This window comes from Leptodactylus fuscus, chromosome 1 (assembly GCF_031893055.1).
Source record: "Leptodactylus fuscus isolate aLepFus1 chromosome 1, aLepFus1.hap2, whole genome shotgun sequence".
NCBI lineage: Eukaryota > Metazoa > Chordata > Amphibia > Anura > Leptodactylidae > Leptodactylus > Leptodactylus fuscus.
In genome coordinates this window covers 203,130,901-203,153,795 of record NC_134265.1, presented here as the reverse complement: position 1 = coordinate 203,153,795, position 22,895 = coordinate 203,130,901, and the positions used below count along the sequence as shown (strand labels likewise).

The window sequence follows — 22,895 nt, the reverse complement described above, 5'->3', positions numbered from 1 at the left end:
GTGGGGAAATGTCCACCGGATACTATCTGGAACCTTTATACATCCATGCTAAACTGTATCTCCTCTTGTATCCACACACCCACACAATAAATGTATCCTTTCGCTGTAATATTGTAATCACTTGCAAATATCATCAGTACATGCACACAGATTAATTTCATGCGCAATGATGCATTTTTTTAAATCTATTTATTTATTTTTGCCAGTGAGTATATATGGCACATTGGATACATGACCAGTAGTAGACTTTTCCTTGCACACTTTAACAAAATGAAGATTACAGTTCTTTTTGACATATTCTGTCTTTGCAGTGGAAAAAATAACCACGCGTGCAGTTCTAATATTTCTTTCCTGCACAAACATTGTACACTTTGGCAAAGCCTAACCGAGCATGTTGTGTGTCTGCATGGTCAATCAGACAGAGGGTTACCTGACTGAGCACACTGACGTACAATACATACGTACGTACAGTTGGATTCATCAGAGTGTCTATTGTTTTTACAGCAATAATAAAGTGGGCGGCAGTGGAGCTGTCCATTAGTTTGTTGTGTGGTGGTACATCACTAATGTGAACAGAGCTTTATAACTTTACTGGAATATGGAAGGAAATGGCGTACATATCTGTATCAGTCCGATATCAGTTTTGATAAGTCAACCTTGTAGTTCTGTAGCATTTCCTGCTATTGTAGACCTTCCAACCCCACACAGAAACGACTAGTTGCATTATTGAGTACCTTACATTACTCCTAGGGAAAGCTAACTTTTATATGGTTTTCGTAAAGTTTAACGTGTCCTGTTGTATGTGACGTGTAACACATGTTGTGTTTTGTTTGGGGGCTTAAAGTATTCATAAACTTGAAAGCATCAGAACCTATCTTTAGGTGGATTCTGGCTTGGAAGCCCTATTTTAAATAAATAGGAGGCAGAAAAAAAAGCTAACCTATTTTTGCTAAAATTGGCTGCAAGGTTTTCTTCTACCTCCTATTTATTTCTATGGGATTTGCAAGGCTTTCCCTCAGTCTGCCTAAAAAACTCTGAATGTACACCTTCAAAAGCTATTTTTCTCAAATTCCACATATACACACATACTTGACTCAGCGAAAAAACTGTGTATTTTCAATGCAGAGAGGGAAGAAGCCACTACCAAACACCTCTAGCATAAATGCTCTTGGCAAAGGGCTGGGCATGTTTAAAAAAAAAAAAAAAAAAAAAAATCAAATCTCTCACTTATTTCATTGGGGGACACAGCACCATGGGTATAGACCTGGCCACTAGGAGGCTGCCACTAGGAATAAAAAGGAATGTCATCTCTACCTCTGGGCTATACCCTCTCCACAGACACTATGTTAACCAGTTTCATCCTAGGTTTCGTGGGACACGCACAACCTGACTCGGGTCTTTCTGTCTTGCACAGTTTTTGTTCTCTCTTTTTCAGGCGCAGTTGTCCCCCACTCCCCCCAACTCCTTCCCTTGAGGGTGCAGTGCTCTAATTCCAATGTGCCCCTGTAATAAAAAGTTGCCATGCAGTCAGCTGCACACTCTGCCTTTCGTCTAAGCCAGCTCAGGACACTTCTAGCCCCTCTCTGTCGGACTCTCCCCTGGATTGGGCAGCTTCCCTTTCTCGGGCCATAGGCAACATTGCCAGACTCAACCAGTCTGTGGTGGAAACTCTGGAACAGCTGCCTTCCCAGATCGCCGCTAAGTCGATCACTTATATGCCCCTCACTTAGCGCTGGGTCCAAGAGGTGGTGTGCGGCTACTCCATAGAGTTTTCCTTCCTTCCGAACGGAAGGTTGTTTTTTGGGGGTTTTTTTGTTGCCTTCTTCGACCGCTCAAGTAGCTACTTTTCTCTAGGCAGTCTCCACGCTTCAGCCTTAGGGGGTCGTTATCCCCGTTCCCACTTAAAATAGTTTCTGGGGTTTTATTCCAACATGTTCTCAGTTCACAAGAAGGATGGCTCTCTTCACCCCATCCTGGACCTGAGGGGCTCGAAAGGTTCATCTGTGTCCACAGGTTTGCATTGGATTCCCTGCAGGTGGTGGTGGCAGCGGCATCTCTGGAGACAATCGAATTCCTGTTGTCCATCGACACCTCCACATTCACGTCTTGCTGTGCCATCAGCTTTGCTGTGATGACATACTTGGAGGCTCTCCAAGATGGACAATCTGACCAGCCTGTGGATCACCTTGGACCTCCTTTGCTCCTGGCTCATGAACAAGGAAGTGTCCTGCCTCATGCCATCTTAGTGCATGTAATTCTTGGGCATGATCCTTGACCTGTACTAGTGGAGGATTCTCCTCCTTGAGTGCACGATACTGGTTGTCTGATTCGGTGTATCCTATCTTAGGAACACTCTGTGGTCTCTTTGGTTCTACATGAGGGTCCTGGGCATGATGGTATTAAAGGGATTCTACCACTAAATCAAGATATTTTTTTTTTCTAATTACCATGTCGGAATAGCCTTAAGAAAGGCTATTCATCTCTTACCCTTAGACGTGGTCTCCGTGGCGTCATTCCTTAGAAATACCGGTTTTAACCAGTATGCAAATGAGTTCTCCGCAGCAATGAGGGCGGGCACCAGTGCCCCATTTTTGGGAGGCCGCTCTTGCTCTTGTAGTTCAATACAGGAGCGTACTGCGCAGGCGTCGGAGGTTGGACCAAGACGGAAGACAGAAAAGGCAGGGTTGCAGCTGAAGATGGAGGTGACACTGGAGTGAGCTCTCTGACATAGTAATTAGAAAAAAATCTTGGTTTAGTGGTAGAATCCCTTTAACCTTCGAGGATGTCCCTTTTGCCCCAGTTCCACTCGTGTCCTCTGCAAATAGCAATTTTGGCCAGCTTGTACAAGTCTCCATCCAGCCTTGACCGAATGATTCTCCTGCCTTCCCTGATCTGCCAAGAACTTCTCTGGTTGGTCTTCACCCCAGGAATCCTACAGAAGATGTCCCTTCTTTCTCTCTGTTAGCAGGTGATCTCCTCTGAAACCAGCCTTTCAGGCTGGGTAGCGGTTTTCAGTGTCCTAACTGTCCCCAGGCCTGTGGTCCAAAGCAGAGACCTGCCTCCAGATCATCTTAGTGGAACTGAGTGCCATCAGTTCCAGGACCTCATTGGACCTCGTCTTCCAAAGGCAAGACCGACAACTCCACTGTGGGCGCCAACTAGAACCATCATGTGGACACCAGGAGCTGTGTGGCCTTACAAGAACCCTCCCAATCTCTTCTTTGGGCAGAGCAATCACGTTCCTGCTCTGTTGGCAGTCCACATTTCAGATTTGGTCAATTGGGCAGTAGACTAAGCTGAGAAAAGCTCGACCCAGGTGAGTGGTCACTTTATCAAAAGATTTTTCTCCAGTTGGGTCTCCCAGTGGGGCACACCCGACATAGATCGGTATAGTCAATTGTACCCCTCCGCGTCACTTCGTCAGTCAGGTCACCATAGCAACGTGACCTGACCTGAGGCAGCCCAAATTACAGTGGGCAAAGCCACCTCACTAGTTTGGTTTAGTGCCTGCTGACTTCCTGGATCCCAGACCCTATCTGTGCCCCCTGAAGTAAGCACTATAATATCTTACTGTAGGATTAATAACACCTCAGGGGGCATTCACACTTGTGTTTGGTGTCTGTATTCCGCTGGGTCAGCTTTAAAGGGATTCTACCATTAAAAACTGTTTTTGTCGTTGACACGTCAGAATAGCCTTAAGAAAGGCTATTCTTCTCCGCGCCACCGTTCAGTTAAAATTCCGTTTTCTGTTGGTATGCAAATGAGTTCTCTTGCAGCACTGGAAGCGTCCCCAATGCTGTAGAGAACTCTCCAGCGCCACCTCTATCTTCTTCTGGAACGTCATCTTCATGCGTCGTCTTCTGATGCAGGCGGTGAAACTTGTATGCCTTGGGCCTCGCTCAGAGCCGACTGCACATGCCCACGGCCACAAGAAAAATGGCCGCTTGCAGAGTAAGTAAGCAGCCATTTTCTTGTGGCCTGTGGGCATGCTCAGTCGGCTCTGCCTGCAGCAGAAGAAGACGCATAAAGACGACGTTCCAGAAGAAGTTGGAAGCGGCGCTGGAGAGTTCTCTCGCAGCATTGGGGATGCCCCCAGTGCTGCAAGATAACTCATTTGCATACCAACAGAAAACGGAATTTTAACCAAACGGCGGGGCAAAGAAGAAATCGAAAGGTAAGAGAAGAAGAGGCTTTCTTAAGGCTATTCCTATGTGTTATCGAGGAAAAAATGTGATTTTAATGGTAGAATCCCTTTAAACTATATTCCGGCCCTCCAATGGTCCGAGGGACAGTGACCTGGCCCACCTTTTAAAAAGTTTGAGGACCCCTGCTGTAGGCGCTAGTCGGCCATCATTGCACATGGAAAGCTTACGTCCGGTGGTGTGAATGAATGAATGAATTTCATCTGCTCTCTCTTTCTCTTCCAACTCTGGGACTGTTTTAGGTGATCTCAATGAAATAAGTGAAAAAACAGGATTTTTGTCTGTAAAATCCTTTTATTGTATTGTCATATTCATTGAGGGACACAGATCCCACCCTTTTTTCCTTGTTCCCTCACTGGGCTGTTTTGGTACGTTTTTGTGTTTAGGACATGGTGGTTTGGTTCTGTTTTGGGTTTTGTTTTTTTTTGGTTTTATTTTTTTGTGTGTTGTCTGTGGAGAGGATGTAGCCCAGAGGTGGAGCCAACATTTTTTTCTATTCCTAGTTTCGGCCTCCTAGTGGCCAGGTCTATACCCATGGTGCTGTGTCCTCCCAATAAATACAACGAGAAAAGGTTTTTAAGCACAAAAATGCTGTTTTGTCGAATCTTTGGTTATTCCCACCTCACATCGGTCACATTGAGACCCCTATATGTGTAAGTTATTTAGCAGATCCCACCAAAATCAGTAGGTTTGATTTGCTTTGCACTATTGTTTGAGAGGCTTAAGGCTGGACATTGAAGTACATCATAGAAACTTGTGCAATGCCATGAGATCTAATGATTTGTGTTTTGTACAGTAGTGCTATCTAGGGCCCATGATTTTTGTGGAATCAAGAATCTGTTGTTGTGAACTTAGTTTCCTCTAACATAGAATGATTTGCTTCCGATTAATACTTGAATGTGTGTAGAGTAAGCAAGAAATTAAAGCAACCTATAATTCATAGCCAATATACATGAGGCCTTCCCTCTCAGTCCAGAAACATTTGCATAAAGTAGTTTTGCTATTTTACAAAAGTGAACTCAAGATCAGGGAAACCATAACAGAAATATTTAAAAAAAAGCCACCTATGTATTGTGCAGATACTGTGGAGCAGAGGGTGGCTTTAATATTTTAGAATAATTATTTGAAGATCTAAAATCAAATTCATAACTTAATAGGAGTAAATGAATAAATGTTTTTTTGTGTTTACCCTCAGAAACGACCTCAGCAAAATCCCGAGTTCATTGATCCCTTAGCCAACAAGAAGCCACGTATTTCTCACTTCACACACAGATCACAGCCTAACTTTAATGGGAAGCTAAATTCTTCCAATGGAAAGGATTCACCAGCTCCCCCCACGTTGCCTCCAAGTGTGGATCCAGTCAGTTCAAGTTCCCACTTGCCGCCACCCCATGAACCTCTTTCAGATTCCAGCACGGAGACCCAACACAAAGACTCTGAGGGCCAGGAAGCCTCTGAGAGGCTTGGCCACCCTCTAAAGACAGACTGTCCAAATGAGGCCAAACTGAACTGTAACCCAACACGAGCAAAGCCCAAAAAGAAATCTCGAAAGCACAAGGAGCGAGATCGAACCAAGGAAAAGAGCAATGAAGAAAAGCAAAACTGCAGCCTGGGAAAAAGCTCTGGCTTAATCATTGGCTCTCCTCAAGTGCTTGGTAAATATGGTTGACAGTGCATGAATAAACAGTTTGTAGTAGTATGGTGAAAACAGAACACCCTTTTTGTTGAAAATGATTGTGTGGGAGTTGTTGAATTGTAACTAGACGATTTTATTTTTCATAAATCCATATTCAGATGAATATAAACTTTGGAATATAATGACTTATGTAACTTATATAAGAAGTTTTCCTAAGGCCATGGCCCCATGTAGCATTAAGCCCACTTGGGTAACGCTGTGGCAAAAACTGCAACGTTTTACAGTACCTGCAAAGTGGGTGGGAACTGTAAAAAACTGTAGCATTTTTATAAATTGCCGCATGTCAGTTATACGGAAACCGCCACTTTTCTGTTGGTATAATAAAAACAAAGTCCGCAAAGGAAAACTCTGAGAAGTTTCTGTGAAAAGCACTGTAGGAATAACGAAGATGCGTTTATACTGTGGTTTTTCCCGCAGAGTGTTTTGGCTAAGCCTTAAAATCCTTCTTTCTATCAGTGATCAAATCTGTACAATAGAACTCTTTGAAGAAGGGAGGAAAAGGAGACCACCAACAGCCAGACATCTACAAAATATAGAGGAACTTCTGTTCAACCTTCTTTTGACAGAATCGCTCATTTAAAGCTGTAGACCACCTCATATGTGTCTTTCTCCTTCTCTTCTTTCCACTTTCATTGATTCCATTGTAAACTGAGAGCTTTGTGTATAGAGAAGAAGAGAATGAATCTGATTCACTTTAAGCTTTTTTCCTATCTTTGTAACTCCCTTGTTTTTTCCTCCTGCTGTTGTCAAGGGTTGTTTGGTGACCATTTTTGTTTTATACTTTTATTTCCCTATTTACCTTCCTTTTTACTATAAAACAGGCTAACATTCTTCACAGCAACCCATTAACTGAACCGTTAGTAAGGAAAGTCCGTACAGTTATATTGTAAATATTTACAGTTATACATATAATTATATTGTAAATATAACAGTTATCTTTACACAGTTGTATTTTATATATATATATATATATATATATATATATATATATATATATATATATGTGTGTGTGTGTATATAATCTTTTAAATTTTTTTTATTTTTTTTTTAAATGGTCCTTGAAATTTCTAGATAAATGACCAAGTTCTGCATGCTGAAATCTGGAATAGGCCAGTCATGCTGCTGACTGACTACTTGAAAGCAGTATGAATGGTACTTGTAGAGAGGCACTGTCATAGCAGTATTATGTGGTGACTGACATGCTGTGTTATTCATGAGGACTTTTATTTTATTTATTTTTTTTGTGGTGGACATTATTTTATATGCAAAAGTAGGTTGATCATCTTAGGTAATATTCACACAGTTTTGTCAGGCAGAAAGAAAATTGCTGCAGTTTTTAGCACCTTATGACTTGTGAATCATATCATATTCAAAGTATAACTAGATCTTAGATATAATTAATATAATTATACACTATATTTTGGTGGATCAATTTCAGGCTTTTTAAAGGCAGAATCTGCCTCAAATCCACTCTAAAAACAAAAACCTGTGAACATAGCCTAATGTTAGGTTTACACTAGTGTTGGAGTTTCTGGTTTTTGGGTCCACTCAGGGACCAGAAAAACAGAAACTCTATCCACTTAAAAAGCTCTTACCCATGGAAAACTGTGGACCCCATAGACCAGGGGTCTTCAAACTACGGCCAGCGGGCCACATGCGGCCTGCCGAGAACATTTATCCGGCCCGCCGCATGTATTGCCTGGATCACTCACTAACTGGGAATCCGATTCCCCGATGGTGAGCGGATCACTGCTTTCAACTCTGCTAATGCACCTACAGCTGAAAGCAGTCAGTGTAGGCCGCGACTTACACTGACTGCAGAGAGAGACCCCTGCCCTGACGCAAGCGCGATGACATCATCGCGCCTGGAGTCTGAAGGAGGAGGACGCGTGGTGGCGGCTCTTCATGGACAAGTATGATAGTGTGTGTGTGTTGTACTAAGGAGCATATAATACGGGGGGCTACTGGGAAGTGTATAATATGGGGGGGGGGACTGAGGAGTATATAGTGCAATCCACTACAGACTTTGGCTCAAAAACCCACAGCAAAATCTGCAACAAATAAAGCTTCGATTACGCAACATGGGGTCTTGGCCTTATGTGTTTATGTAGTTTGGGCTGCTGATCATGGAAATCATCTCAATCTACAGTTTTTCAGAAAACTTCTGGGTTTTTTTTTTCATATTTTCGGGCTGTGCAAGTATTATCCACAATATATGTGCTGTGCTGTTATGTAATTTACAGGCAAGCAAAGGCATGAATTCCTTGTATTTTATTGAAGTTGCAAAACTTCAGTGGAATTGTTACAGACTAGGCACTCTTACACATGTCTAGACATGTCTGATTTCTGCCTGCAGAGGCTGTAATATCTGCTTGCAAAGATTCTGCAAGTGATTTCAAATCTAAGCAGCTATAAACTACTCCAGTATGATGTGATATAGCTCGAATGTCTCGTCCATGTTGGAGCAGTCACAGTGCCTCCTGGGCTCCTCATATTTGTGGTACAAGGTGTGCTGTTTATCTTATAGAGTTTGGCTAAGAGGTTCTCGCAAGTCAATGCTGTTTGTCCCTTTGACATGGCAGGAACCGAAGGATCATGTGACTGTTACTTCTGTCTAAGGGAGCGTTCACACTACCGTCGGTGTCCGACAGGTAGTGTCCGCTCCTAGTGTCTGCTCAAAATCTGGCACGGACATTAGGAGCGGACACTAGCTGTGTCCGTGACACCTGTCATTCACTTAAATGGGCATCGGGTGCGTTCTTTTGCACTCCGTGCCCTTCCTTCACTGTCCGCAAGTGAAGATGTCCGACTTCTCAAGCGGACAGAAAAACCTGACATGCAGGGTTCTTCTGTCCGCTTGAGAAGTCAGACATCTGAAACCTCCTGAGAGAAAAGTCCTCGGTTTTAAACAGAGACTCTGACAGTCAGCCTGGATGGCCTCTGGTTCCAACTCTGCCTCTTGGTTGGAAAGACACTTGACAGACTTTGTATTATACTCTAAGGCTCATCACTAGCGTTCCCTGGTTGGTTCGTGGACTGCTGCACATACGCAACCAGGGGATGCTAGCAATGAGTCTGAGTGGAAGATCTAAAAGGTTGTCGTTCAAATGTCCAGGGCAGAATTTTCAGACTAGGCCGATCTGGAACTCGGGACCCAACCATTCTCTGCCATGTCCCCGTTGCATTTGCGGTTCACCTGCAAATAAAAAAAACAAAATGTTGACTACTGACGCAGTGTGTGAGCATCTGCCAAGCTTTCACTCCTGCGATTTATTAACTGGATGCATGCTCTTGATGAGTCTGGCTTGGGAAAGTATGAAGCTGTGACTGGAATTTTGAAAATGCTACTTAGGCTAAAAATTCAGAGTTTTTAAAGGGATTCTACCACTAAAACACTTTTTTTTCTAGTTACCACGTCGGAATAGCCTTTAAAAAGGCTATTCGTCTCTTACCTGTGGAAGTGCTCTCCGCCGCGCCGTTCGTTCAAAATACCGGTTTGTACCGGTATGCTAATTAGTTCTCTTGCAGCGATGGGGGCGTCCCCATCGCAGGAGCAGCGATGGGGGCGTCCCCATTGCAGCTCGAAAACCAACCGCAGCGCCGCCTCTCTGGTCTTCGGTGTCCTCCCCTTGCCTCTTCAGCGTCTGTCGGACACCTGCGCAGTATGCTCTCTGTTCGGCGAAGCTTGCCGAACGTACTGCGCATGCGCGAAAGTGCGGTGCCCGCACTATGGCTGGGACCGCACTTTCGCGCATGCGCAGTACGTTCGGCAAGCTTCGCCGAACAGAGAGCATACTGCGCAGGCGTCCGACAGACGCTGAAGAGGCAAGGGGAGGACACCGAAGACCAGAGAGGCGGCGCTGCGGTCGGTTTTCGAGCTGCAATGGGGACGCCCCCATCGCTGCGAGAGAACTAATTAGCATACCGGTACAAACCGGTATTTTGAACGAACGGCGCGGCGGAGAGCACTTCCACAGGTAAGAGACAAATAGCCTTTTTAAAGGCTATTCCGACGTGGTAACTAGAAAAAAAAGTGTTTTAGTGGTAGAATCCCTTTAAGTTAAATTTTGTGCTTATTCTGACCACCGTATTTCTCAGACAACTGGCAACACATTGCTGAATCTTCCGTTTCTGTCCTAGATCCTGGATTCCCTTTATACAATGCACAATAAAACTAGCTTTCTGCAGTCACCACTAGAGGGACTTCAGTGCATAGGAGTTTAAGCAGCTACTGTTGAACTCAGTCAAGAAAAAGTCTTTGCACCAAGCTCCCTCTAGTGGTAACTACATGTATAGCTATTCAACACACGGTCTTCTCTCATAATGGGCACCATAGTAGCCATGTGGACCGTCTACGAGATGTGTACCCTTCCATGCAATGTAGACTTAGGACAGCAGAGCATTGTGCCAACAATAATGTGCATTACCTCTGTATATGTAATATGCGTTGAGCTGGTGTTCCTTTTTGCAATGATTTTGTAGAAGTTATTGTTTATTATTATGCTTATTTTGAGTTATGGCTCATGCTGTTGAATATCTGACTAATAGAAAATACCCTTTTCCCTTCCATATGTCTAGATTTAAATGGGGCATGCAGTAATTCTAGTATTCCAACATCCACATCAGAGATGCCAGACTATATTCTGTAAGTATATAAACAATCCTTGACACTGAATCCTTTCACGTTTATGTAGTTCAATCTCAATGTATTGATTTATTTGTAATTTCTCAGGAAATATGCAGCAATCTCATCGCCGGAACAGCGTCAGAGTTACAAGAATGACTTCAATGCAGAGTATAATGAATACAGAGATTTACATGCAAGGATAGAGAGGATAACAAGCAGATTTACGCAGCTAGACGCCCAGCTGAAACAGCTGTGTCTGGGTTCTGAGGAGTACAAGGTAAACATCACTATACCACATGGCATGACTTCAGCAAAAGAAACAATTACAATAAGTTGGAGCATGTCTTAAAGCGTTAAACCCTTTGTCCGAGAATTGCTATAATCATTTCTTTAAGGAATTCCTGTTTAGTTTTATTGAATTAAGGTAATAGAGCAGTTGAAGAAACTCTATTACAGAGAAATGCCTGTTTCTCCTCAGACTCCCTCCTCTCCTCCTGCATTGTCCACCCACACTCCTTTCTTTGAAGCAGGGGCCACACGTTGTATTGTCGCAGTAGGTTTGCCTGCAGCAGCTGTGATATACAGTACCAGTGTACAAACCCCATCCATACCAGGTGGAAAAATAAATCCCCTGTAGCACAGCAGGACAATTTCTTGCTGTGGGTGAAACCGGGCTATTTTAGTTGCTGTATATTTGAGTCGGGCCTTGCAGAATGATATGCACTAAATCTGTATCCAGTGAAGACAAGTTAACCGCCCACTGAAAGATGAAGACTCTTCTGCTGTCTAGAGAAGTCTATGGAGAGGGGAGTGAGGAGTGACACAGACATACATACATACATACATACATACATACATAGTTGTTACTTGCTAGTAACTGGTCATGGGTGGACCTTGTGAGATGCGTTTTACATGTATTTGAGTTTCATCAGGAAGATTGGGTTTATTTGCTTGAGTTTGAATTGAACGTCTGATTTAGCAGAGGGTAAGAAGGGTACATAACCAGTAATGAATGCAAAGGATACTAAGGGGTGGGATTAACAGCTCCTAATAGCAGAGGTCAGGAAGGGAAGATCCTGCCTTGGGAAGAACCAAACACTCGCACATTAAAGCTGAAGACGATATGACAGAGCAAAAACAGTGGTACTGCACACTCTTCTGTGATGGGGTCCAGTATGGTAGGATTCTCCAATTCAATTGTAAGTATGGCAAAGCCACATCACCTGCTTGTAAATGAATTATACGTAATTTCATAGTTCATAGTTTCACACTTTGTGAAAGCAGTATGTATAGATGACGTTTTTGTCAACTTTAGGCTTAAAAAATATTATAGTCTGCTGTTCTGAGGTATGGAGAAGCTGGAGACCGGCTCGGTCGGGGTTAATAAATCATCACCAGGAGGGTGACAGGCCTGGGACATTGGACCTATTAACCCAAGGAGAGCAGGTCATATGGAAATGGGGGCAGGACTCTGAGACAGTGGCATCCATTTTCTCGTACAGCATGATCATGTCTACACAGCCAGTGACCTCCATCAAAGACAGACTGTTTCTTCCAGTAGAAAGCAATATGAATTCTTGCTGCCATCAATATATACTGAAAGTGTTTAGATGGCTTAAGGCCAGGTAGAAAGGCTGGTCCATGTACAGATCCGTGGATGCTTATATGTCCATATAAAGTAAAATCTTTCCTGCTAAAGAAGAGGTTGTGACCTGGGTCAGGAGGGTGCGGAAATGATAGAGAATGCGAGGCACAGTGACCAATTTAATGGAGTAGATCCTACTAATCTACACTAGGTTGGGGTAATGGGCAGGCAGTGCGGTCCTCTCAAAAACTTCTTAGCAGAGCCCAGGATTTTTTTTTTTCACATCCTCCTTGCCTGCAATTGTAAAGGTATAATCAATTTCCATGATTTTTGTATCAGATGAACTTTCAAAATTTTAGGCTAAAATTATGATTATGGGAAATTTGTAATCAAGCCAGTTTATGAACCAGTTCACTACTAGGGAGTGATTTCTTACTCCACTGATTGATTCCCATCATCTAAACTGCCTAGTGCTACTATATAATATCCTCCATGATGCTGTTAGTTGAGGGTGTGCTACAGATGATGAAGAGGAAGTCCTGAACCCTATGTAGGGAAAACATTCAGTTTCTGCCCAGGAGTTCAGAGAAAAATTATAATTAGTGATGGAGCCTACCAAGGGAGAAAACTGATAAAAAAAATACAGGTTACATAATGACCAGGTAGTAGTGTTACGCCTCTATTCTGAGAAGTCACTTGAATTGATAGGTACGTTTTAATGTCTTTATCCCCTAAAGCAATGAAACCTATACTTGTAAATGTGAAATAAATCTATACTTCCTACAGCTGCTGCTCATAGCGCTTGTGTTCTGTGCATGCATGTGTTGGTGAACTAGAATGTGACAACTAGAAGTCGGCAAGCTGCTCCATATATCTGCATATGTTTACTATTCCACAGGCTTTTGTCATATCTTTTTTTTTTTTTTTTTTCCCCACTCTTTTCAGACTATTCACGATCAAATCTTACAAGAATACCGTAAAATTAAAAAAGTAAGTAGTCTTGCTTAATATCATATTTCCTTATACTATTTCTACACAACCTGTGAATTTGCTTTCACGTGGCAAGGAGCAACGGTCTGAAATTAAAAAAAAAATTACTGCATATAGACAATTTCATTGTATGCGGTCACTATATCCATTATACGATCACATATGACCTTTGATGGCAATGGTTTGGTTATGTCTGTCTTTCTGCAATATGCACGCCCATCCTGGCATATGGTTAAAGAGGACCTTTCACCGATTTGGGCACAGGCAGTTCTATATACTGCTGGAAAGCTGACAGTGCGCTGAATTCAGTGTACTGTCAGCTTTCCCGATCTGTGCCCCGGGTCCCGGTACCGTAGCTCTTCATAGTCAGAAAGGCGTACCTGACTGTCAGGAACGCCCTTCTGACTGTAAAGAGTTACAGTACCGGGACCGATCGCTCTTTACCCGGGGCACAGATCAGGAAAGCCAACAGTGTGCTGAATTCAGCGCACTGTCAGCTTTCCAGCAGTATATAGAACTGCCTATGCCCAAATCCGTGAAAGGTCCTCTTTAATTTTGAGTAGAGCTCCAAAATAGAGTAGTGATAAAGGGATTTTCCCATCTCACTGTTTCAGCTTTGCCTGCAGCCGTCTCTTCTCACTTCCTATATCCCCCCCCCCCAGCTTGCTGAATAACACTATTAGGTATCATGACACTTATGCAGATCAGATAATATAGCGGTGTCTGTTCCTTATTATTCTGTTGAGATACAGTTTACGGTTTGCCATTTTCACTACTTACAAGTCAATACATATCATTGGTCTCCTACCTATGGGTCTTCAGCTATTGCAAGCATATTGCTAGGGAATGCTGATAGTTATAGTTTTGCTTAGCAAGGGTAACCTGATGATGACAGACACATAAACTTTAGCATGTAGAAAGCAAACCATAAATTTGGTCCCGTGAATCTGAAGGTCCTGTATAGCAGTCGTTTGTAAAATATTTTGGGGTGAAGCATAGAGAGCTTGGTATTTTAGTGGATAAAAGTAACGCAGAATGCTGTACTGCTTTGTCATGCAAACTGGCTGTGGCCAGGTGTGCATGGAGACGGTTTGTAAAACTTGGCACGTTTGCGCATTTGTTTTGTATTTTGCATCACATTATGGTATTTGCTTGGAGAATTTTTTAATTATATATTAAAACAATATTATAATATATAGTTTTTAAGTTCTTACGTCTTATAGTCCAAAGTCTGCTTCCTCAGAGGGGTTCTCTCACGAAATTAAGACCACAGGACTAGAGATGAGCGAGTACTGTTCGGATCAGCCGATCCGAACAGCACGCATGCATTGAAATGAATGGAAGCACCTGGTACTTCCGCTTTGGTGGCCGGCCGCTTAACCCCGCGCGTGCCGGCTACATCCATTCATTTCAGTGCGTGCTGTTCGGATCGGCTGATCCGAACAGTACTCGCTCATCTCTACACAGGACCTTTCTCCCACTCCACATTCAACCTTGAGCGTAGGTTTATAGTGGAGCACACAGTGTAATGCCCCATTGGTTACCTAGTTGGTGAGATTGGATGAAGATCCAGTTCCATAAAATTCAATTTATAACCCTATAGTATTAAGCCAGAGGAAGGTAAAAATGAAGCTTATGTCAATTGCCTGATGTCGGGCTAAAAAAAAAAATCCGTCGGTGTAATCCCCTAATCTGCCCGATCACACAGTATCATGAACAATTTAAACTGTAAGGAAACACCAAAATGACCATTATACCATGTGGAAATCGCTAATATGGCTTTTTGAGTAACTGGCCCTTGTCAGCAGAAGAAGTGGACTATTAAATAGTAACACTCTTATCTTCCCTAGTATACCAGAGATATTGACCCCTCTACTCAATTTGTCCATCATGGAAATGTAAATTAGGAAAAAATATTTCAGATTAGTTTTTCTTAACTAAACCTGGGGTTTTTTTTGTTTTTATTTCTTCAATGTTGCATGGCGCTCAGTAGGTAAATTTAGTTAATTGGAGTGGTCTGGCGTCAGTGTCCACCATTGGTGAGGCCCTGGTGTCTCTGGATTAACTGGCGAGGCCAGAGTTGAAAAAGTTTGAGATTCTCTGCTATAAATGTTCTCAGATCTCTCTCTGCCCTGTCTTTATTCATTCTCCTCTGCCCTGTCTCTTCATAGACTTCATTGTAAACTAATCTGTCAGTGTGGGTGATTTCTGTGTATGGAAAGGATCAGTAAGAGCAGAGACCAGAGGAAGGAAAAAATTTACAGGCACTCTTCTTTAATAAGGATTATTGCATATTGTCTATGCACTCTCTGTTCTCTTATGTGACAATATTTTTTTTTTTTACCTACTTGCTTATTATATGTTTTACAAAAAAATATTTCTAGGTTTTAAAAATTTTAAGGATGCTTAAAAATCCATCTAAGATTCTAGCATGAAATTCAAAATCTCTTGCTGGACGGCTTAGCTTTTAGACTTTGCACTATCTATTTATTGTCTCAGTTTACGCCAAAAAATGTGCCAAAATTTTTCAAGCATTTTTAGGCTCTTGAGGTTGCTACCTGGACCATGCTCCTTCTCATTAAGCCACTCTTACTCATTGGCTGAGGTTCAGAAAGTGTCTAAAACTCATAATAGGACAGATTTACTAATAAAATTCTTGTGCCGAGTGTCAGCAAATAAATTCCGATCTCTACAATAACTTTTGACCAAGCAGGTTTTATGGGCCTTGGTCTGTGACTGCCTTGCCCAAAACTTGACTTTGGTATGAGCAATTTTTAATATCTTTTTAGAGGCCAACAAAGGTAGTTTTTTTCATGTCAGACGCATACACAATGTTTATATGGACCAGTGCAACTCAGAAGGGGGTTCTACAATACTGGTCAAATCCAGCCACCTGTACCTTTTAGGCTGGAGTTTTTTTGGTCAGGAAACTGACTCAAATTCCTCCTCCAAAAAAACGCCTCACCATACAGTCCTACGGTGAGGTGTTTTTAGGAGGAGGAATTTGAGTCAGTTTCCTGACTAAAAAACTCTGTGTGAACGCAGCCTTACACTGATCCTTACAAAAGCAGAACATTTATTCTCCCTGTATTGGCTAAACACTACTCTACATAAAAGGTCCACAAAAAGGTTCTTTCAATGTTGGGGTCCATTCATTAGTACAAGAGCCTTGCCTGTTAGAATATCCCTACTAGATTGCGTTAGATAAACAGTGTGGTTTTTCCTGGACGCTTTACATGGTTGACAACAAGGGCTGGGTGATTAATTGAAAAATAAATGAAATCGAACATTAACCAGGATAACTAACTTGATTTTTATTTTGGCTCGGATATTACAATTTTTGCAAGGTTCTCGAACTGAACACGTCCTGAGCAGACTCTCTTATTTTACTCTGAGGTCTGAAAAGACCACAGAATATAAAAGCAGAGGCCCAGGGTAGGTGATCAAATGAAGTTACTTTCCTGGGCACCAGTGCAACTCTGTCTTCAGGTTCACATCAGGGTCACGTGACGTTATGACTGAGCCAACATGACACTGTGTGACTCATGTAACTGCTGAGAACCAATTACAGGACTCTGTGGTCCCTGACGTCAGTCACAAGACTTGAAGACAGCATGGACTCGTGCTGTAACCCAGGAGAGGTGAGTAATATTGTTTTGTTTTGTATGTTTGATCACCTCCCCTGGAGATTGTAGAGTGCGATATTACCAGACTAACCAAAATCATCCATAATCGTAATTGAGGTAAAATACCTGATTTATCGCGATAAATTTTGATTTAGGTCATGATCGCCCAAGCCTATCGACAACCTGTTCTGTTGGGGTAACTGTCAGATAGTGACATTGGGGGGGTTGTTGTATTTTACATTGTTCTTTGAGTGTGTTTCGCCTTTTGCTTTATCAGAGTTCATATTGTGCTGTTGATATGGTGGTTAATATTTTTAAAGCACAATAAAATAATTAAATACAAATTCTCTTAGTTTCTTACTGATTTTACATTTTTATTTTCTCAACTTTTTACAGTCAAATCCAAAGTACGGTGAAGAGAAGAACCGATGTGAATATCTCCATAACAAACTGGCTCACATAAAGAAACTGATTGCACAGTATGATCAACAGCAGTTTCAGTCTTGGCATTAATGCCCACATTCAGGTAGCAGTATTATTGCACCTGGATAAATGACTGTATTTTTTTTTTTTTTTTTTTTTATTCTTTAAATCTCTGTTCTGGTGACCCCTTTTCCTCTGGCCAGCACCAGTGAAAGTATTTGCTGTAAGGAGCAGTCAGCCGTGTGGTTGAATTCGGGTCTCACTCCTGCCAGACCAAGTAGTGGAAGCTGCACTTGGTTTTGGCACCCTCTCCATAAATGCAGTTTATTTACAATTCTAATATATTTTTGTGTCCCACACCCTTTCCCATTTCTTTGTTTCTTTTAAAATTGGTTGGACTAATATGAAATATACAAATGCCAAAAGAAGATATGCTATTTTTATTTCCTGAATTATTGCTGGAATCCAATAATAAATCAATTAATACTGTTGAATGTATACTGAGACCTCCAAAATTGGTTTTCAAATCCGGGCTGTACCCAGAATCTCTCATGTAAGTACGGTAATTCTGACATAGTATCTTTGAAACTCGTACCAAAGTTTTAAGTGTAATATGGTTGAGGTTTTCCTTTTTCTCTGGATAATGTTGTCCTTTTTCCTCATTTGTCATCTAAATTGGTGTCTGCATGTAAAAAGTAATTCCTTTTTGCGTCAGAATCTACTAGATGACTGAACACTTTCTTTATACTGAAGAATCGCACTATAAAGTTGGAGAACCTATGCCACAAGCTGGTTACTTAATGAGATTTACTAGACTGTATGAAGGGCCTGTGGCCACAGCTTATATTATGACGCAGACTGTCTGATATCATAGTATGTATGTGCTCAAGTTGCAATCATTCCTACCAAAAATGCAATAATCAGATGGAAACTTAGTGAATATCCAAAAGTAAAATCTATTTTATCCTTTCTTGGGCTGCATGGTCTACCCATGGAATGAAATGGTTAGACTCTGCACTTAAGCCATATATTTTTACTGCTTGGTAACCCAAACATTTCATTTGGGCCAAAAAACACATCTAAGGGCTAGTTCACACGGGGGCGTACTGGCGGATTTTGGTCCTGATTCTGATGCGGGAAGCCACGTCACAATATGGCCAAAATATGTCTGCTGCAACTTCCGACAGTCACGGCACTCCAGTCCGGCGTAGGCCCAAATGAATGAGCAATGCCCGGAGCGTGCTGCCGCGAAGAAAGGGCAGCTCGTTTATTTTTTGTGCTAGTGGCAACATGCCGCTAGCGGAAGAAAAAACACTAGCAGACTACATAGACCACGATTGTGAGGGGGCAGATTATAACATGGATTCCGCGCCAAAATCCGCCTCCTCTTGCCCAGTGTGAACGGGGCTTAAGTAGACAGTTGTTGTCTTGAGTAAAGTTGTTTTTGGTTGTTTTTTTTTTTTTTTATTATAATTTATGGGGGTTAACTCTGTTAAAAAGGACTTTTTACCAATTACAAAATGGTTATATGTGAACTAGCTCTAATTGTCCAAATGGGCAGGAACCAATTTAGTTTCTGAGTAAAATACAAAAGGTGCCCGCTCACTTGGAGAATCAGAGTTAGTTTACATAAAATGTTCCTTGGACCATCTCTTTAAAATCCGTCCTCCCATTCAAAAGTTGTGAGAGATTGTCGCGTTTTGTATTTAAAGTGACAGGTATTCTTTCGCTTTTAAACTATAATTTTAATAGAGTTTAAATAGATGAACAAGGAAAACTACAAAAGTACTATGATGAACTAACAGGCGCCATCCAAGAACAAATGCAAATCAATATACACACACAAATCTGAATCACAAAGGACAAAGGGGAAGCTGTGGAGGGAGGGGTGGAACATATAGACCTTGCAAGATACAGTACATATCTCACAACTTGGAATGCATCCACTCTGTTGTTGAGGATGGCAGTCAAGAATTCCAAGCTGCGGACATCCTTCATACAAGCAACAACAGGCCCTGTAGGGGAAGCACACTGTTCCAGTGGAAGGCTGCAAGCATTTTAGCAGCAGTGCAAAAGTATAGAAATAACCTGGACTTCTTCTTGGCAAGTTGAGCAAATAGGTAAGAGGGTCCAATGGGACACCCTGTATAAAAAGAGAATCTGAGACCTTTGAGTTCTGTCCAAAAAGGCCTGAGTAAGGGGCAATCCCAGAAGATGTGGCACAATGTGCCCAATGCTGAAGGTCTTCTCCAGCAGGTGAAGAGGACAGTAGGATTAAGGGCATGGAGCAGGGCTGGGGTGAGATACCAATGCATCAAAATTAAACTATCGACCTGGAACAGGCCTAGCCGACTCCAGGGATGTACCATAGCAGCTTTCAGCCCCACTGGGAGGAGCGGATTAAAGAGGAGGGAAACCATAAAGTTTTGTGAGGCAAGTGGAGAAAGTTTTACACATCCAGATGGCTTTTGTCAAAATCTCCGTGGGGGGAGGGGCAAGACATCAGAAAATCATTGAGATGTACTGGAGATATTGAGTTCATTTTCAAACCAATTTTCAAACCAACCAGTAAGCCTGTGGAGCTGCCCAGAAATAGGATGCAGCATAACTGGGTCGTCCAGTGATAGTGAAGGATATGCAGTACCGCTAGTCCCCCACCTTACCAGCCAACATGACGCAGTATGGAATGTGGTGGCATTTCACTTTTTTTTTTTTTTTTTTTTAAGGAGATGTAGAGTGAGGGACAGCTATGGTAAGGGTCGTAAAGGAGTTTCGGGAGAAGGGTCATCATGACTACTGTTATGCGGCTGAGATATGCGGAGGGAGGCACCACTTGTCCAATAAAGAACAAAAGGTGTGAAACGGGGGGGGGGGGGGGGTAATTAACTCAGTACAAGGAAGCATAGGAGAAGGACAGTTGGATTCCTAGGTAGCGGATAGAGCAGTCTCTCCAATAGAAGTCATGGTTATGACGGAGAATTCTGGGATGTTTAAGGGTAGGGCCTCCAGTCCTCACGGTGTTCACTTTATAGCCGGAGAGGTGACCATAGACCCGTACGGTGTTCATGGTAAGAACGAGGAGAACATCTGCGAAAAGGCTGATCTTAAAGTCCCTGTCTTGCGCCGACACCCCTGTAATATTTGGATTGGAACGTATTTTAGATGGTAGGGGTTCCATGCAGGAGCAAAAATGAGGGGTTGGATAAAGAACAAGCTTGATGCGTCCGGTTGTGAATGGGAAAAGACGAGGATGAGACATAGGGTAATTTAACAACGGCCAAGGCAAGAGACTAGAGTGCTCTAACCACCAATAGGAAAGCCCCAGAGAAGCCAAATTTCTCTAAAGTAGCAATCATGAACTACCAGTCGGGGTGGTCACAGGCCTTCAAGACTCAGGAGAAGGGTATGTATAGCGGAACAGTTGGCCACATTAATCAAATCCACAGCCTGTCCGATGTTGTCTCTAGTCTGACAACAAGGGACAAAAGCCTCCTGATCTTTGTGGGTAAGGGAAGGAAGTCGAGCATTAAGCCTGTTAGCCAAAACTTTAGTAAAGCGTTTAAGACTGGAGTTGAACTGGGCAATAGGTCAGTAATTAAAGCGCTCTTGATGGTCTTTATTGGGCTTTGGGACCAGGGTGATGTGGGCGTGAAGCATTGTCTGAGGGATGGGAGTACCATCTAGGAGGAAGTTAAAAAGGCATTGCATCTGTGGAAGTTTTATAGTATAAGTATGTATGTATATCTGGCCGGACCAGGGGCCTTCCCCTTAGGGAGATCCTTCAGGATACTCGCAAGTTCCTTATCTGATATTGGGGCATTGAGTCACATGGAGTTTTTTGCATGCTGAAAAATTCTGTTTCAGGAATTAGATTTTTTTTTTACGCTTTTTTTTTTTTTCTCATGATGCGGCTTTGGAAGCATTTTTCATCGTGGTTTTTGCTGTATTTTTTTGCCCCAGCACACTGTATGGATCTCGAAACTTCCCTTTACAAAAACCGCTTGTGGTTTCTGATGTAATTTTTTTTTTTTTTTTTTTTTAATTTCAAACACATCCAAAAAAAAACATGGCATTTTTTCCACCTCCCATTGATTTTGTTCCCATTGTCGCTTTTTTTTTTTTTTTTCAGCTAGAGGAAAATAAACTGCTACTGACTCCCACTGAAATGAATGGGAGGTGTTTTTTTTGAGACAGATTCTGCCTCAAAATCATCCTGCAAAAATCTCCGTACAAACATTAATTTTTGTTGAAAACCTGCAGCACAAGTGACTTCGGTTTTAGTAACAACATGTGGATGAGATTTGTTTAACCCCTTAACGCAATTTCACGTACATGCACGTCAGGAAATGCGGTTCGTTCCCGCATTCCCACGTGCCTGTACGTGATGGAGATCGCATGGGCTCAGAAGCAGAACCCGTGTGATCACCATGGGAGCCCGCCTGTATCTGACAGCCAGGCTCCCGCTGTAACAGTGGGGATGGTGATCCCTGCTGTTTAACCCTTAACCCCTTAAGGACCAGGCCATTTTTTGGTTTCGCATTTTCGTTTTTCCCTCCTCACATTTCAAGAGCCATAACTTTTTCATTTTTCAGTTCACAGAGTCACATGATGGCTTATTGTTTGCGGGACAAATTGTACTTTGTAATGGCATCATTCAATATGCTGTGCAATGTACTGGGAAGCTGGAAAAAAATTCAGAATGAGGTGCAATTGGAGAAAAAAATGCATTTGCGCCATTTTCTTATGGGTTTAATTTTTACAGCATTCACTGTTTGGTACAAATGACATGTTACCTGTGTTCTACGTGTCAGTACAAACGCGGTGATACCAAATTTATATAGTATTTGAAATGTTTTGATACTTTTAAAAAAATGATAAACTTTGCAAAATAGAAAAAAAATTTTGTGTCATCATGTTCTAACACCTGTAACTTTTCCATATTTCCATGTATGGAGCTGGTTGTGGTGTCTTTTTATGCGGGACAAGATGACGTTTCTATTGATACCATTTGGGGAAAGATCTGATGGTTTGATCACTTTTTATTCAATTTTTTATAGGAGGCAAAGTGTTGAAAAAAACGCTTTTTGGCTGTTTTTATTTTTTTGCCGCTACGCCGTTCGCAGTACGGGATAAATGTTTTAATATTCTAATAGTTCGGGCATTTTGGAGCGCGGGGATACCTAATATGTTTATGTTTAATGTTCTTTAATTACTTTTATAGCTAATCTAGGGAAAGGGGGGTGATTTGAACTTTTATATTTTTTTTATTTTTTTAATACTTTTAAAAACTTTTTTTTTTTTCTTCTGTTACATTTATGATCAGACCCCTTAGGTACCTTGAAACCTAGGGGGTCTGATCGCTCATACTATTCACTGCAATACTACAGTACTGCAGTGAATAGCAGAATCCCAGCACTTCTATTAGACGATGCCTCTGGCATCGTCTAATAGATCTCGTGCAGAGACAAGCCTGGAAGCCTTCAATAGGCTTCCGGCTGTCATAGCAACCGATCACCGCCCTCATGTGACGTTCAGGAGGGCGGCGATCGGGGAAACATGGCGGCGCCCATGCCGCCTGCGCTGTTTACACGCTGCGGTCGCGTTTGACCGCAGTGTGTAAAGGGTTAACAGCAGCGATCGGCTCGGGCACCGACCGCTGCTGTTATTGGCAGGTCCTGGCTGTATTATACAGCCGGCATCTGCCGTGTATGGAGCGAGCTCAGCGTGTGAGCTCGCTCTATACATC

At 42.3% G+C, this 22,895-nt stretch overlaps 3 protein-coding genes across 3 annotated transcripts in view; 2 read left to right on the top strand and 1 right to left on the bottom strand.

Moving 5' to 3' along the window:
• Positions 1-17,253, top strand: part of ELL (elongation factor for RNA polymerase II) — a 60,460-nt gene extending 43,207 nt beyond the window's left edge. The window contains exons 8-12 of the mRNA XM_075282181.1: positions 5,398-5,857; positions 10,477-10,543; positions 10,631-10,802; positions 13,056-13,100; positions 17,123-17,253. Of these exons, the coding sequence (XP_075138282.1) occupies positions 5,398-5,857; positions 10,477-10,543; positions 10,631-10,802; positions 13,056-13,100; positions 17,123-17,239 (861 nt within the window). The 3' untranslated portion in view covers positions 17,240-17,253. The remainder of the gene's footprint in view (positions 1-5,397; positions 5,858-10,476; positions 10,544-10,630; positions 10,803-13,055; positions 13,101-17,122) is intronic.
• Positions 1-22,895, bottom strand: part of SSBP4 (single stranded DNA binding protein 4) — a 584,851-nt gene that overhangs the window by 175,887 nt on the left and 386,069 nt on the right. The gene's annotated exons all lie outside the window — the stretch shown is intronic.
• The window catches only part of ISYNA1 (inositol-3-phosphate synthase 1), a 65,181-nt gene continuing 59,849 nt past the window's right edge, over positions 17,564-22,895 (top strand). Inside the window, exon 1 of the mRNA XM_075282131.1 lies at positions 17,564-17,702. Within this exon, the coding sequence (XP_075138232.1) occupies positions 17,566-17,702 (137 nt within the window). The 5' untranslated portion in view covers positions 17,564-17,565. The remainder of the gene's footprint in view (positions 17,703-22,895) is intronic.